This window comes from Cryptotermes secundus, unplaced genomic scaffold (genome assembly GCF_002891405.2).
Source record: "Cryptotermes secundus unplaced genomic scaffold, Csec_1.0 scaffold644, whole genome shotgun sequence".
NCBI classification, from domain to species: domain Eukaryota; kingdom Metazoa; phylum Arthropoda; class Insecta; order Blattodea; family Kalotermitidae; genus Cryptotermes; species Cryptotermes secundus.
In genome coordinates, this window is record NW_019742971.1 from 266,667 (window position 1) to 279,356 (window position 12,690).

At 43.5% G+C, this 12,690-nt stretch overlaps 1 protein-coding gene across 1 annotated transcript in view; it reads right to left on the bottom strand.

Annotated features, from left to right (window-relative positions):
* LOC111873611 (short stature homeobox protein 2) overlaps positions 1-10,141 on the bottom strand; it is a 26,724-nt gene extending 16,583 nt beyond the window's left edge. Inside the window, exon 1 of the mRNA XM_033755134.1 lies at positions 9,329-10,141. Coding sequence (XP_033611025.1) covers positions 9,329-9,755 — 427 coding nt within the window. The 5' untranslated portion in view covers positions 9,756-10,141. The remainder of the gene's footprint in view (positions 1-9,328) is intronic.
* Positions 10,142-12,690: the final 2,549 nt, after the last annotated feature.

Sequence of the window (12,690 nt, forward strand, 5' to 3'; positions counted from 1 at the left end):
ATAACTTGTACTCTTCTCCGAGTACAATTAGAATGAACAAGTGAATGAGTATGAGGTGGGCAGGTCATGTAGCACGAATGGGGGTGATGAGGAATGCGTATAGGACATTGGTTGGAAAGCCAAAAGAAAGAGACCACTGGCGTAGGTGGGTGGACAATATTAAAATGGGTCTTAGAGAGATAGGATGGGATGGAATGGACTGGATTGATGTGGTTTAGGATAGGGACCAGTGGAGGGCTCTTGTGAACACGGTGATGAACCTTCGTTCCATAAAATGCTGGGAAATTCTTGAGTAGCTGCAGAATTGGCGGCTTCTCCAGAAGGGCTCAGCTCCATGAGTAAGTAGGTATAACAACAATAATAACAATAATAGTAATATCCAGAGCACTGTGTTTACCAGACAGACAGTTCCATAAATCCCATTAGTTTTATATAACGAGGCTCTCAGCAGCTCCGTTTACAGGCCTGTATCTGCGACCGATAAAACGACGATAAATATTGAATTATAGAAGATGTCGATGAGACCGCCTCTGTGGTCTAGTGGTCAGAGTACATGGTTACAGATCCAGAGGTCCCGGGTTCGATGCCATGAGCTACCAAATTTTCTGAGAAGTAGTGGTTCTGGAACGGGGTCCACTCAGCCTCGTGAGGATAACTAGGGAGCTATTTCAAGGAAATAGCGACTCCGGTCTAGAAAACGGAGATTAACGGCCGTGGGGATTCGTTGCGCTGACCACGCGACACCTCTATCCGCTAAAGTTGGCACTATTTTTTTTTTATTGCTAGCGGGGTGGGACTAAGTCCCTTGTACTGCGGCCACTTCTGGCCTATTGTACCAGCCCCAGATGACAGGTGAGGGTGATTGTGGAGCAACTGATGGAATGAAGATTGGCAGGGGAAAGCGAAGTACTCGGAGAAAACCTGCCCCAGCGCCACTTTATCCACCACAAATCCCACTTGACCAGACCCCGGGATCGAACCCGGGCCGCCCCGGTGGGAAGCCAGCGACTAACCGCTTGAGCTATGGCGCGGCCTAAGTTGGCACTAACTTTGCTAACAAGTGGCAGTCGCTCGGGCTGTATAAATCGCTTGCAGACTACAGGCCACGGAGTTTGGAAAGGATGTGGATTGAAGCGCTCGTGACCACGTTTGACGCATTATTGCAGCATTTTGTTGGAGGGTCTGACGAAAACATAGAACACTCGTGGCAAAATATCAGGTCTCCGAGTCGAGATTTGAACCGGTAACCTCGCTAGTATGAAGAAGAGAGTCCAGACCAGGAAGCTACAAAGCTCGCTTCTGTTACATATTGACTTTCATCTGTCTCTGGAGTACGCAGACTAAAGTGTGTCATATTACTTTTAGGTTAAGCTGTAACTATCGATTATTCTATCGACTGAAGTGGGCTGTAAATTTGATACACTCTCTCTCTCTCTTTTTTTTTACTTTCTTTCTACTTTTCTTCTGTTCTTATATCGATGTTACAGAGCGGGCCATGATTTCGTCATGCAAATTTGAAAGTAGTAACAAATTCCAACCCGTCTAATGGCTGATAGAGTAGGCCCTACGTGTTACGGCTGCTTCGCACCCTTATACTGTGGCGCTATCTCCAGTTAAGAAAACGCAATTAATTAATGAAGTGAAGTGCGCTTCTACGGCGAGGGGGGGGGGGAAGAGGAAAGAACGAGAGATAAAAAAAAATATAAACGTAGACTAGGAAGGTTAGGATAGGTATGGGGAAGGAAGGGCCCCTTGGGGAGGTATTAGCCCCGACAACACCCGTATTTAACGTAATGTAATGGAGGGATAAAGTGAGAAGTGGGGGGAGCTATATCCTTCTTCGTCTTGCTATGAATCCCAGATTAATTTAATTCCATTACGTTAATGAAGATACAAAATAGACTCGGTAACGGTTTTATTTCCCAGAAGTGGTGTTAGCGCTTCGGAGGCTCACTTTCCTTTGCCTCACACCCCATTCCTAACGATCCAACATAGGCTCGCTGGCGCTGCTCACGGATGAAATCGAAACAAAGAAACATCACACGCCCAGTCTGAATCACAGGCACATGTATACAGGTTAATTATTAGCTGGTGGGTCTGCAAAGCATTGCTTCAAATGTTGGTAGTTATTCAGCTGGTAAGTGGAATGTTAAGTTTTCAAAAGCCAAATTTTGGGACTGTAAGCCAAACCAAATACATCTATGGTATTCTTAATGTACTAATCAACGCAACAATTCTGTAATAAACAAATCAACACTGCTGTATTAATATTCCATTGTTGTGTGGAAGTATTGCTACATGTTTCGACGCTGCTGGGTCATCTTCAGGCAATCATTTCGTGAATATGAAAATTCTGTCTTCTGGGATGTGGCGACGTTTAGATATAATATAAACTGACGTTTCGGAGGAATATGTCGTCTCCATCTTCAGGGTAGAAAATCCTCGAGAGAGGAACCAGCGTTAGCAGGTGGCTACAGAGTCTGCAGTCGTTGTTTGGTAGCGGCTTCCAACTGCGTAGGTTACCCTTCCCCTGGGTTCCCGAAATCTCACCGGCCACAGCTACTAGCTTCTCACTTCTCACAACTGCAACTCTTAAATGACTCAACCAGAGTCAGAATTACTTTACGCCTGGCAAGAGGATGGATTGGTCCTCGTCGGCGCAGTCATCCTCAGGTCCTAGTCCAGCGGGACTCATGGCCACGTTTTACTGTGTCACATTCGAGACTCCCCAATTGACTCAACCACACTACTTGTCCTCATTATATGTAGCCCCGGCACGGACCGGACAGAAAATGTTTCTTCTATTATTGTTCATCTCGTTGCCGGCGAAACATGTCCAAAGAGCTGTTCCCTAGCAATGGCTGTTACTTGGCAATGGGTCTACATGTAACAGCACCGTCATTTTCCTGGAAAGTGTTCTAACGGGTTGCTTGAAGATGTGCCTCTGTGGGGCAGAGGCAGCGCTTACCACGGGACCCCACGGAGGTTTAACGCGCTATGGGAAATGTGCAATTGAATGACCTCCTCGGTCGCAGGGTCTAACTCCGACACCTGAAGGAACACGTTTATGCAGTCCCTTCCAGGACTGTGGCAAGACCTGAAGCAACGGTGACAGCTGTCGGTGTCAACATGTGACGACGTGTTACAGAGAGCGCCGCGACGCGCACTGACATCTGCTTTGAAATGGACGGAGACCGCTTCGAACACCTGCTGTAACTACGATAACTTGAGGTTACTTTCATCTTCAAAACTAAACGTCATAGAACATCTGTTGCACAGTAATCTCAATTCGCTTCTTTTTTTTTTAATTAGAAAATCACTTGTACGTGCGAAATATCGGAGTTCGAGTCCCGGTAGGGTCAAGAATTTTCTTTTCCTCACGTCGTCCAGACTGGCTCTGGGGCTTAACCAGCCTCCCATCCAAAGACCAGGGGGTTCTTTCGAAGAGGGTTAAGCGGCAGATGCTTGAAGCTGACCACTAACCTCTAACCAGTGCTGAGGTAAAAAAAAAATATTGAATCTATGCAGCCACTCCCCCATACCTCTTCGTGGCGTAGTGCTTAATTAGTTACGGGCAAGGACAGATGTACCCTTACGGAGGACTTGTGCTAGAATTTCATTCCACCCTGTATAATGTTGGATGATAGAATGATGCATGAGAAAGACGTAGAAAGAAGTTGGTATGCCCTAATCGAGATTCTACCTTGGGATTTGGCTGGAGTAACTGAGGAAATCTACTGAAACCTCGGACAGGATTGCCAGTGTAGCGGCCAAGGTTCGAACCACTATCTCCAGAAGGCAAGTATACAGTATTATAACCAAGCTCAGATGTTCGAAATCTTTCTTTTGATATGTTCCGTCAAAACTTTCTGTACATGTCTTATTTCTTCCTTGTGTATTGTATGCGCCTGTTGCAGTAGAGTTGCCTGAGGAAGAAAATGAAGTCTCATAAATTTAGTAACTGTTTACAGTCAGCCTAAAACACTCACAGCCTATGGAATCGAAATTTTTCTTATGCCGTTCTACTGAGTTCTTGAAATATAGCTTATACTCGCAGACTAGCCAACGCGGTCCATCGGTATGTAGGTTGTGATCCCCTCGTTTGGCTACCTGGCGTTCGTAGCTTGCTTACCGCTGGCGGCATAGCGACGGGCTATTGAAATGGACAACTGAGGGGTCGGAGTTCAAGTGCCGGTAGCGGCAAGAATTAACTCCAGGACGTCCAGACCGGCTCTGGGACACACCCAGGCTCCTATCCAATGAGTACCGGGGGTAAAGCGGCAGGGGCTTGAAGCTGACCATTCACCTCCAACTAATGCCGAGGTCGAGAATATGTGGGTCTATACATCCACTCCTCAATACGCCTTCATGGCCTAGTGCTTAATTAGTTAAGTACAGGGACAACTTTACCATTACTTCATGAATATGTTTTTACGTTTTGGTAACTATCAGCTTTTGGTTCACTGATTAAAACCCTGCTTAATTCTACAGTTATCGTAGTTCTGAAACTTAACTGCAGGGTAACGCAGTTTCCGGCTTGCCAACAGCGTAATTTGTCGTCTGAAAAGCGGATGTATTTTAATTTCCAGATTTGAAGCAGAATTGTGCTTCGAGGGGAGTAAAATTTCCCCTTTCTCGGCTAGAAGCCAAATAATTACTGGCACTGTCGTGTGATGTAGTAATATTGCAACAAAAAGACACGCTTGCTCGCAGTTGTTTCCGGATGAATTGTTTGTTGTGTACGCGCCTGCGCGTAATGTTCCTAGTTAAGCCGCAATAAATGTGCTACGCTTTCTGATGCGGAATGGGGCAAATCCTACGCGCTGGGCGATTGTGCAGGATTTCAGCTGTAGGCCTATATACAGGGTGTCCTAGGAGGAAACGTCAATATCCACATGTGTCCTATTCCGAACGGTTTCTGAGATAGAGCTGTTTCACTGTACAGTTCCAAACTGTTGATAAGAAAGAGATATTACGTACTGTTTCAAATACCGGTAATTATTGTTCAAGTGACAAAGTTGGTACAGTTTACCTAGTATAATACATTTTCGAAAATTCCACCATCAGCATCAATGCACTTTGCAACTCGTGTCAGGACATGGCGTCTTGCTCGTCTGTACAGTGTACAGTCTACTGTACAATGAAATAGCTCTATCTCGGTGCAACTCGTGTGAGGACATGGCGTGTTGCTCGTCTGTACAGTGTACAGTCTACTGTACAGTGAAATAGCTCTATCTCGGTGCAACTCGTGTGAGGACATGGCGTGTTGCTCGTCTGTACAGTGTACAGTCTACTGTACAGTGAAATAGCTCTATCTCGGTGCAACTCGTGTGAGGACATGGCGTGTTGCTCGTCTGTACAGTGTACAGTGTACTGTACAGTGAAATAGCTCTATCTCGGTGCAACTCGTGTGAGGACATGGCGTGTTGCTCGTCTGTACAGTGTACAGTGTACTGTACAGTGAAATAGCTCTATCTAGGAATAGGACACACGTACCTATATACAGTTTTTGCTTGGAATGGCTGATAGTATGACCTCCCAAAATATTCACCTTTCCTCTTGGAATATCCTGTATAGATGAAATTTATAAACCTACCCCTGTCTCAGATCTTCGTGTTTTGTTAGTTATATCGTCATATTTTTATTCTAATAACGGGTTTTACGCGATAATGTAATACAATTATAGGTTTCGTTTCTTTGGCACGAACATGACTCAAAAAAAGTAGGAGAGAGAGCGAGAGAGAGAGGAATCAAAGCGGATTTTCAGATTTAATTTTATATCCTACGAAACATAATTTTTATAGCGTGAAATTTTCTTTCTCCGAAATACCCCCCACCTTCACCAGTAGGACTGCATGTCGAAATAAAACGCAAACATCTGCTGTAGGTTTGTCAGTTTATGGAGTTAACCTGATTGGCTGGCAGTATTAGCACGTCACATGTATGTTTATGGAGATGAATCCCAGGAGAATTTCCCCCGTAGCCGCTTCATCGTGCAATGCGACGTGACGGCGGGGCGGGGGGGGGGTGCTGTTCAGTTTGTAGAATCTAATGAACCGTATGTATGTTGCTTGGTTATACACATGCACACAGCTAGCGGTAGACGAGGCCATGCATGCATATATAGCATCAAGCCCCCCCCCTCCAACCCAGACGTGGAAATCTCTAATGCATGAACACCACGGCCCCCCCCTCTCATGCCAATTGAATTACACGGAAACTGTCATTCCAGTATAGTCACGGCATACTGGATCCTATGCAAGACACAACCTGGCAATCGGCCCTATGCAATTGATTTGTAATCAGATTTAAGCGAATAGAATTTGTATTAGAGACCATGAAAACGTTGTGGTTTATCAGCATATGATAACTTCCGGGGGATAGTGACGCGGTAGCGTAGTTGGTTAAGGCATTATGCTGCAAGCCGGAAGATCGCGGATTCGAGTCCCGATGAGGTGGATTTTTTTTTCAATTGACCTAATCATTCCAGCCGCACTATGGCCCTGGAGTCGACTCAGCTAACGGAAATCAGTACCAGGAATCTTCCTGTGGGGTAAAGGGCGGCTGACGCGTAAGGCTGACAACCTCACCGCCATCTGTGAGGCAATTGTCTAGAAAATATTGGAGCCTTAACGTCTCACATCCATATGGGCTTCCACGGTCTGTTACAGGGATAGCTTTACCTTTAATCTCTATGATGGACGTTATTTTGGGACGAATCTTCCCTCACCTAAGAGACAAATTCGCCATTAGCAACTGTTTACTCCTCAAGAAAGGGTATATAATATAGAATCTGATTTTCTTTGCTTCTAGGGGGTACGCCTAGTTTAGAATCACTTGCGTGTATTACGAGCAGTGTAACATGAATACTGAAAACAAATTCCGACCCGTAACCGTGGTTTGCCGATACATAATTCACGAGGCTTGTGTTTGAAGACGAGCGACATGAGGACCGTGGATGTCGAATAGCATATCTGCGCTTGTGGGTGTCAAGAGGCAAATAACCCTGAGCTGTACATGTGAATAAGTAAAGCTTCCGGTGATCTCTGTCGGATATACACAGAGAACATGCTATTCATACCTCCCTGTAGCAAGTTAAGAACGTCCAGATGTACTTCTTCACGCAGGCTACCTTATTAGTGAACTGTGAACTTTATTTGATATTTTTAGGTTCCCGATTCAACTACATGCTTTGTTCTGGCCCCTTCTGACAAAGTTATGAAAGGTAAAGTTGTCTCTGTGCTTAATTTATTAAGCAACATGCCATTAAGGCGTATCTGGAAGTGGAGGTATTGCTCCATCTTTCTTGATCTCGGCATTAGATGGAGGCGTATGTTCCAGACGCATTATTTTCAATAATTGTAGACCAAATTTTCATAAAACTCAGCATAAAATCGAAGAAATTTAACCTATACCTACCTATCTTGGTAATTTTCATGTTTCGCCAGAAACAGTACCAACATACCATATATGCGAAATTCTGTGGTGAGAAGAACAACAGCGCCATCCAAAAAGTCTTGAAATTTTGTATGGAAGCAGATTTTTGAAAGGAAATAGGCAAATATTTTGTGGAAGTTGACACACGTTTCAGGGAAATAGAAAATTTGAACACTGCGACCCAATAGATATGTTGAAGTGATGAGAGACTTTATTTCTGGCACTTCTGAATGCTACAGATCTATATAAGGTGTACATCTGTTACTAAGATGAAAGAAAATTCAGTTCAGGCTTTCGGAAAGCGAAGACGGATAACGCCAACAGCGTTTGCAGTTTCAGGGTTATTATATCTACCAAATCGTTCCTTTATCTTCTTTACTTCCTCCCCTCCCTAGTGCCAGAAAGTATTATTTTCTTGCACGTATTCAGAATGAGGTAGCTACCATAGTTCATATAACGCCAGTTACTGGTAATAACAGTTATTTTTTGTGACAGTTGGCTGCTGTGAAATTGTGACTAGCCTAGTTTCCAGTGTGATACGTATTGAAGTTCTGGAGAAAAGATATGAAGTAGAATAGTAGGCCCAGGTTCTAATTTTTATGGCAAAGAAAATTATTTATATTATTAGATGAAAAGCCATACAGTCAGTTGAAATTCAACTGAGGTTTTATGATGGTTTTTTGCTTTGCTTACTCCTCAACCCTGTATATACTGGCTACATATACCTCCGAAACGTCGATTGAAATTCAACAGAATATACGACGTTGTTTCGCAGAAAATAAATTTTCCGAAATATTCCGTTATAATAAAATGGTAACGGAATTAGGTTAATTTCACATTTAGGCATGCAATTGTTAGGACTTGAAGACAGAACTCGCAAGTCGCTTAGAAAATTAACGACCACTATGAAAATTACTTTATTTAACTCTCTCAAGCCCAGTGGTCACTATATGTACCACCTGCTTTAAGGTACTAAATCTCAAACGGAACACACAAATACACTCTGTGCAGAGTATTAATGTGTTAGAACGGGTGGTAAATATGATAACCACTGTGGTTTAAAGAGTTAAACGAGGTCTCCGGTAAAGTAATTTTGTTTCCCAACTTAAATCACAAATTGAATCTGTTAACTTTATAATGCTGATACAACAATTTACGTATCTACTGATGTCGAACCCTCAAAGACATATTATACATAGCATAGGCCTTACCGTCTGAGAGTCTCACCGCCATCTGTGAGCTGCTTGTCTAGAAAATGCGGGAGCCTCGACGTCTCACATCCTTATGGACCTCCACGGCTCGTTATAGGAAAGCTTTACTTTTAACCGGCTTCGTCCGCACGAACGCTAGGATCGTGGGTTCGAATCCCACTCAATGCATGGATGTGTGTATGCGTTTATTGTGTTTGTGTTGTTCTGTGTGTAGGTAGTGGCATTGCGACGGGCTGATCCCCCGTCTAAGGTGTCCTACCGACTGTGTATAGGATTTACTTCTCTCATGTTGCTCCCAATTTGGAGCATAAGGCTGATTTCTCAGTTTCATGATCATTTTTATAGACGGCAGGGCTCCTTGGACGGGGGATCGGCTCGTCACATGGGCTCTACTTAAACATGGGACAACACAAACATAGAATAAACGCATACACACCCACCAAAATTGTATGCCTTGTGTGGGATTCGAACACACAACCCTGGTTCCCAGCGAACGAAGACAGTACATGCCTTAGACCCGTCGGCTACCGTGACCGGCGTGTATAGGGTTCAGAAACTGAAGAAAAAAAACGTCCAGGACTCAAACAAAGGCTGTAGAGACGCTGATGAATGAATGAATAGGCCTTATCGTATTCACAGGTCTCTAAGGAAAAGCTCTCAAACTGAAGACCTTTCCATACCTGACTTGTTCTCTTCTCTGGCAGTTAGGACAATTTTGTTTCCTGTCGCGTTCACTCCTCCGGGTCTCTGCTCTGTCCCGCCTTCCGGGCTCTGCGGTTCTGTTCCTGGTGAGTTCAGTAGCAATGGATTCCCGGCGCTTCCGGGTGACGATCTGGAGTCATCAGGATCCACCACAGGCGAGACAGAGGACCCCCGGCTCGGAGGCTGTTCTCCGCAGACAGAAGACGAGCCTCTGGTGTCGGGGCAGGGTGATACCGGCGAGGGTTTCTTCTGCAGCTGCGACAGAGACAGGCCTGAGGGGGCCACCGGGCCCCATTCGGGATGAGCGTGATTGGTGGGCGTCTCCTCCACGATGGGCCCACTGCGATTATTGGTACACAGTCCGGGTTCGAAAGATTTCGAAACGAATTGAGTTAGTTGCTCCATCTAATCGCTTCTCTTTAATCTAGATATCAGCAAATTTCAGTACATCTGTAACTGATTCCCGTTGTGTCTTATTCTCTGCATTAATTTATTTAGAGAATGTTTTTCAGATTAGCTCACTGAAATTGTCGTTAAGAAATTAGTGACCCGTTTCTTAATCTTCGTCCCTAGAATATTCCTTTGTCTGCAACATTAGATCCATTTGCATCAACTCACACTTATCGACCAAACGTTAATTTAAATTCACAGTTTACTTTAATTGTTAAAAAACCTTGTCCTTGTATGCAGTAACACTTAATGTCTGATTTCTAAGCACTTTCATCACTTAACAGAACATAATTATTATATTTAGATGTAACTTTCTCTTGACACGTAAATAACGTTTACACTCGGGATAATCACTTTTAATTTAATGCAATTACATATTTTTTTTAGAAAAGAAATAAGTTTTGTCTGAAATGAATATCAATATTAAATTGATATAAATATATTTCATTAATGTCCCACATTTAGAAAGACTAAATCTCTGTAGAATCTATACGAACATAACGATCCTAATTAGATACCAACAAATCGATATTAACGGAAATGAAGTGGGTGTTAATATAACAAATTATATAAACACATTTTATACGTCACATGATAGCTGTTTTAAATATAAGTTACTCCCACGTTAAAATATTTGGAATTGTTATCATCTGTTGGTTAGGGTTCTTGCTCACTGCAAAACACAGTATGAAGCCACTGACACTTAGGCACAAGCAGTCACTACACTTGACACTTTTCATGCAGTTGGTGATAACATCTTCAAACTTCACAGCATCCCTCGTCGCCATGGTGAAATTGTCGTGGGAGTGGAGGATTTGGGGGGAAGAGAAGTTGCGCGCGCATTTCCACGGGGCGTACCTAAGCGAAGACACCTCCCAGCTATTCTATTAATGGTTTCAACCCCATTGGTGGAACTCTCAATGTTATATACACAAGTGAAGGGGTTAGAGTGGGGTGAAACTTGATATAATGACTCTACATGTATAGGGGTACAATTCACAAGTAAACATATGCAAAGTGAGGAGTGGGAAGGGGGGGGGGGCGGTGTTTTAAAATTTCAAAATTGGAACGGATCACGTTATCATATTGATATTGATGACCCTGTAATTATATGAACCGTGGCTGTTTGGTCTCCCTGCAGTGTGTATCCCAGGACAGGTGATGGGCATGAAACTCAGAGGAACAAGGATATATATCACTTATGAATGATAGGTTATATCAGATATTCGGCCGCGCCATAGCTCAAGCGGTTAGTCGGTTGCTTCCCACAGCAGCGGTCCGGGTTCGATCCCGCGTTTGGTCAAGTGGGATTTCTGGTGGACAAAGTGGTGCTGGGGCAGGTTTCCCCTGCCAATCTTCTTTCCACCAATTGCTCCACAATTACCTTAACCTATTATCTGGGGCTGATACAATAGGCCAGAAGTGGCCGCAGTACAAGGGACATAGCCCCACCTCACTAGCAATAAAAAAAATTATGTCAGGTAGGGGGCTCGAGTCCTGGGAACAGAAAGAACCGATTAAGAAATGAAAGTCAGCGTTCGCTCATGGGAGTGCCATATTTTCTGTTATTATTATTCAGTAAACACAGTCCTAGTATACGCTTGCATATTTTGGCGTGTTGCTGCCTTCATCAGGAACATAGAACCTTTACAATTGCTCTTCTTTCCATCTGCCGTACCCCCCTAACCTGGCCATTGTTTACACGTTGTAAGTTCATTGTTCAGGTATGTGTTTACATTATGGAATATATTAAATGTTTTATATCGTATTAAGATTTAAATTTGTAAAATATTAATATATTCAAATTGCAGTTAGTATCTGTATTTAACAACTAACTTTAATTTTAATTAGAATTAGAATATCTTAATATCTTTAAAAATATATTTTTAACATTCCATAACATGCGGGGCACGTGGTAGCATAGTTGTTTGAGGCATTATGCTAAAAGCCGGGATGTCGAGGGTTCGATTCCCGATGAAGTCATTCAATTTTTCAGTTGATCTAATCCTTCCAGCCGCACTATGGTCCTGGGTTGGACTCAGCCTCTAACAGCAATGAGTACCAGGAATCTTCCTGGGGGTAAAGGGCGGCCACCGCGTAAGGCTGACAACCTCACCGCCATCTCTGAACTGATTGTCTAGAATGTGTGGTAGCCTCGACGTCTCACAACACCGTGAACTTCCACGGTCTGTTACAGGGATAGCTTTACCTTACCAGATTTTGTTTCGTATTTCAGTAACTGAATTTCATTATGTCACAGGTTTTGAAATACTAAATCAGAAGATGACCTGAAACTAAAAGGGACAGATTTCAAGCAGTCATCGCCCCACCATCTTGCAACTGCAACTGTTGCCTCATTTATACATCAAAAGGTAAAGCTATCCCTGTAACAGGCTGTGGAGGCCCATAGGGTTGTGAGACGTCGAGGCTTCCACAGTTCCTAGACAATCAGCTTACAGATGGCGGTGAGGTTTCTTGATTACTTCATAGACTACTCAACTGAAGAAGAAATTCCGCGATTTTATGTGACTCGACAAACCACCATCGTACTAAAAAAGTCGGCATTTAGTTGTGAGTCACTTCAATGCAGTGCAGTGCAGTGCCCTATCGAGTCTGAAGCGACAGCTGCTGATACGCGAGGCCAATATGAACTTTGAATAAATGAACACAAATTAACACTTAGATATCGGCCAGTTGCGTTTGTTCGTAAAAAATGTAAAGTTGTCCCTACTTTGAATTAGTTGAGAACCACGACACGAAGACGTATGGGAAGGTGGAGGTACAGTTTCACAATTTTTTATCTCGGTACTTGATGAACGATATCTGTTAGCTTCACGCATACGACCGTTCAAGTGACTAGACTACCGTTGTAGCGGAAGCTACTAGAGAT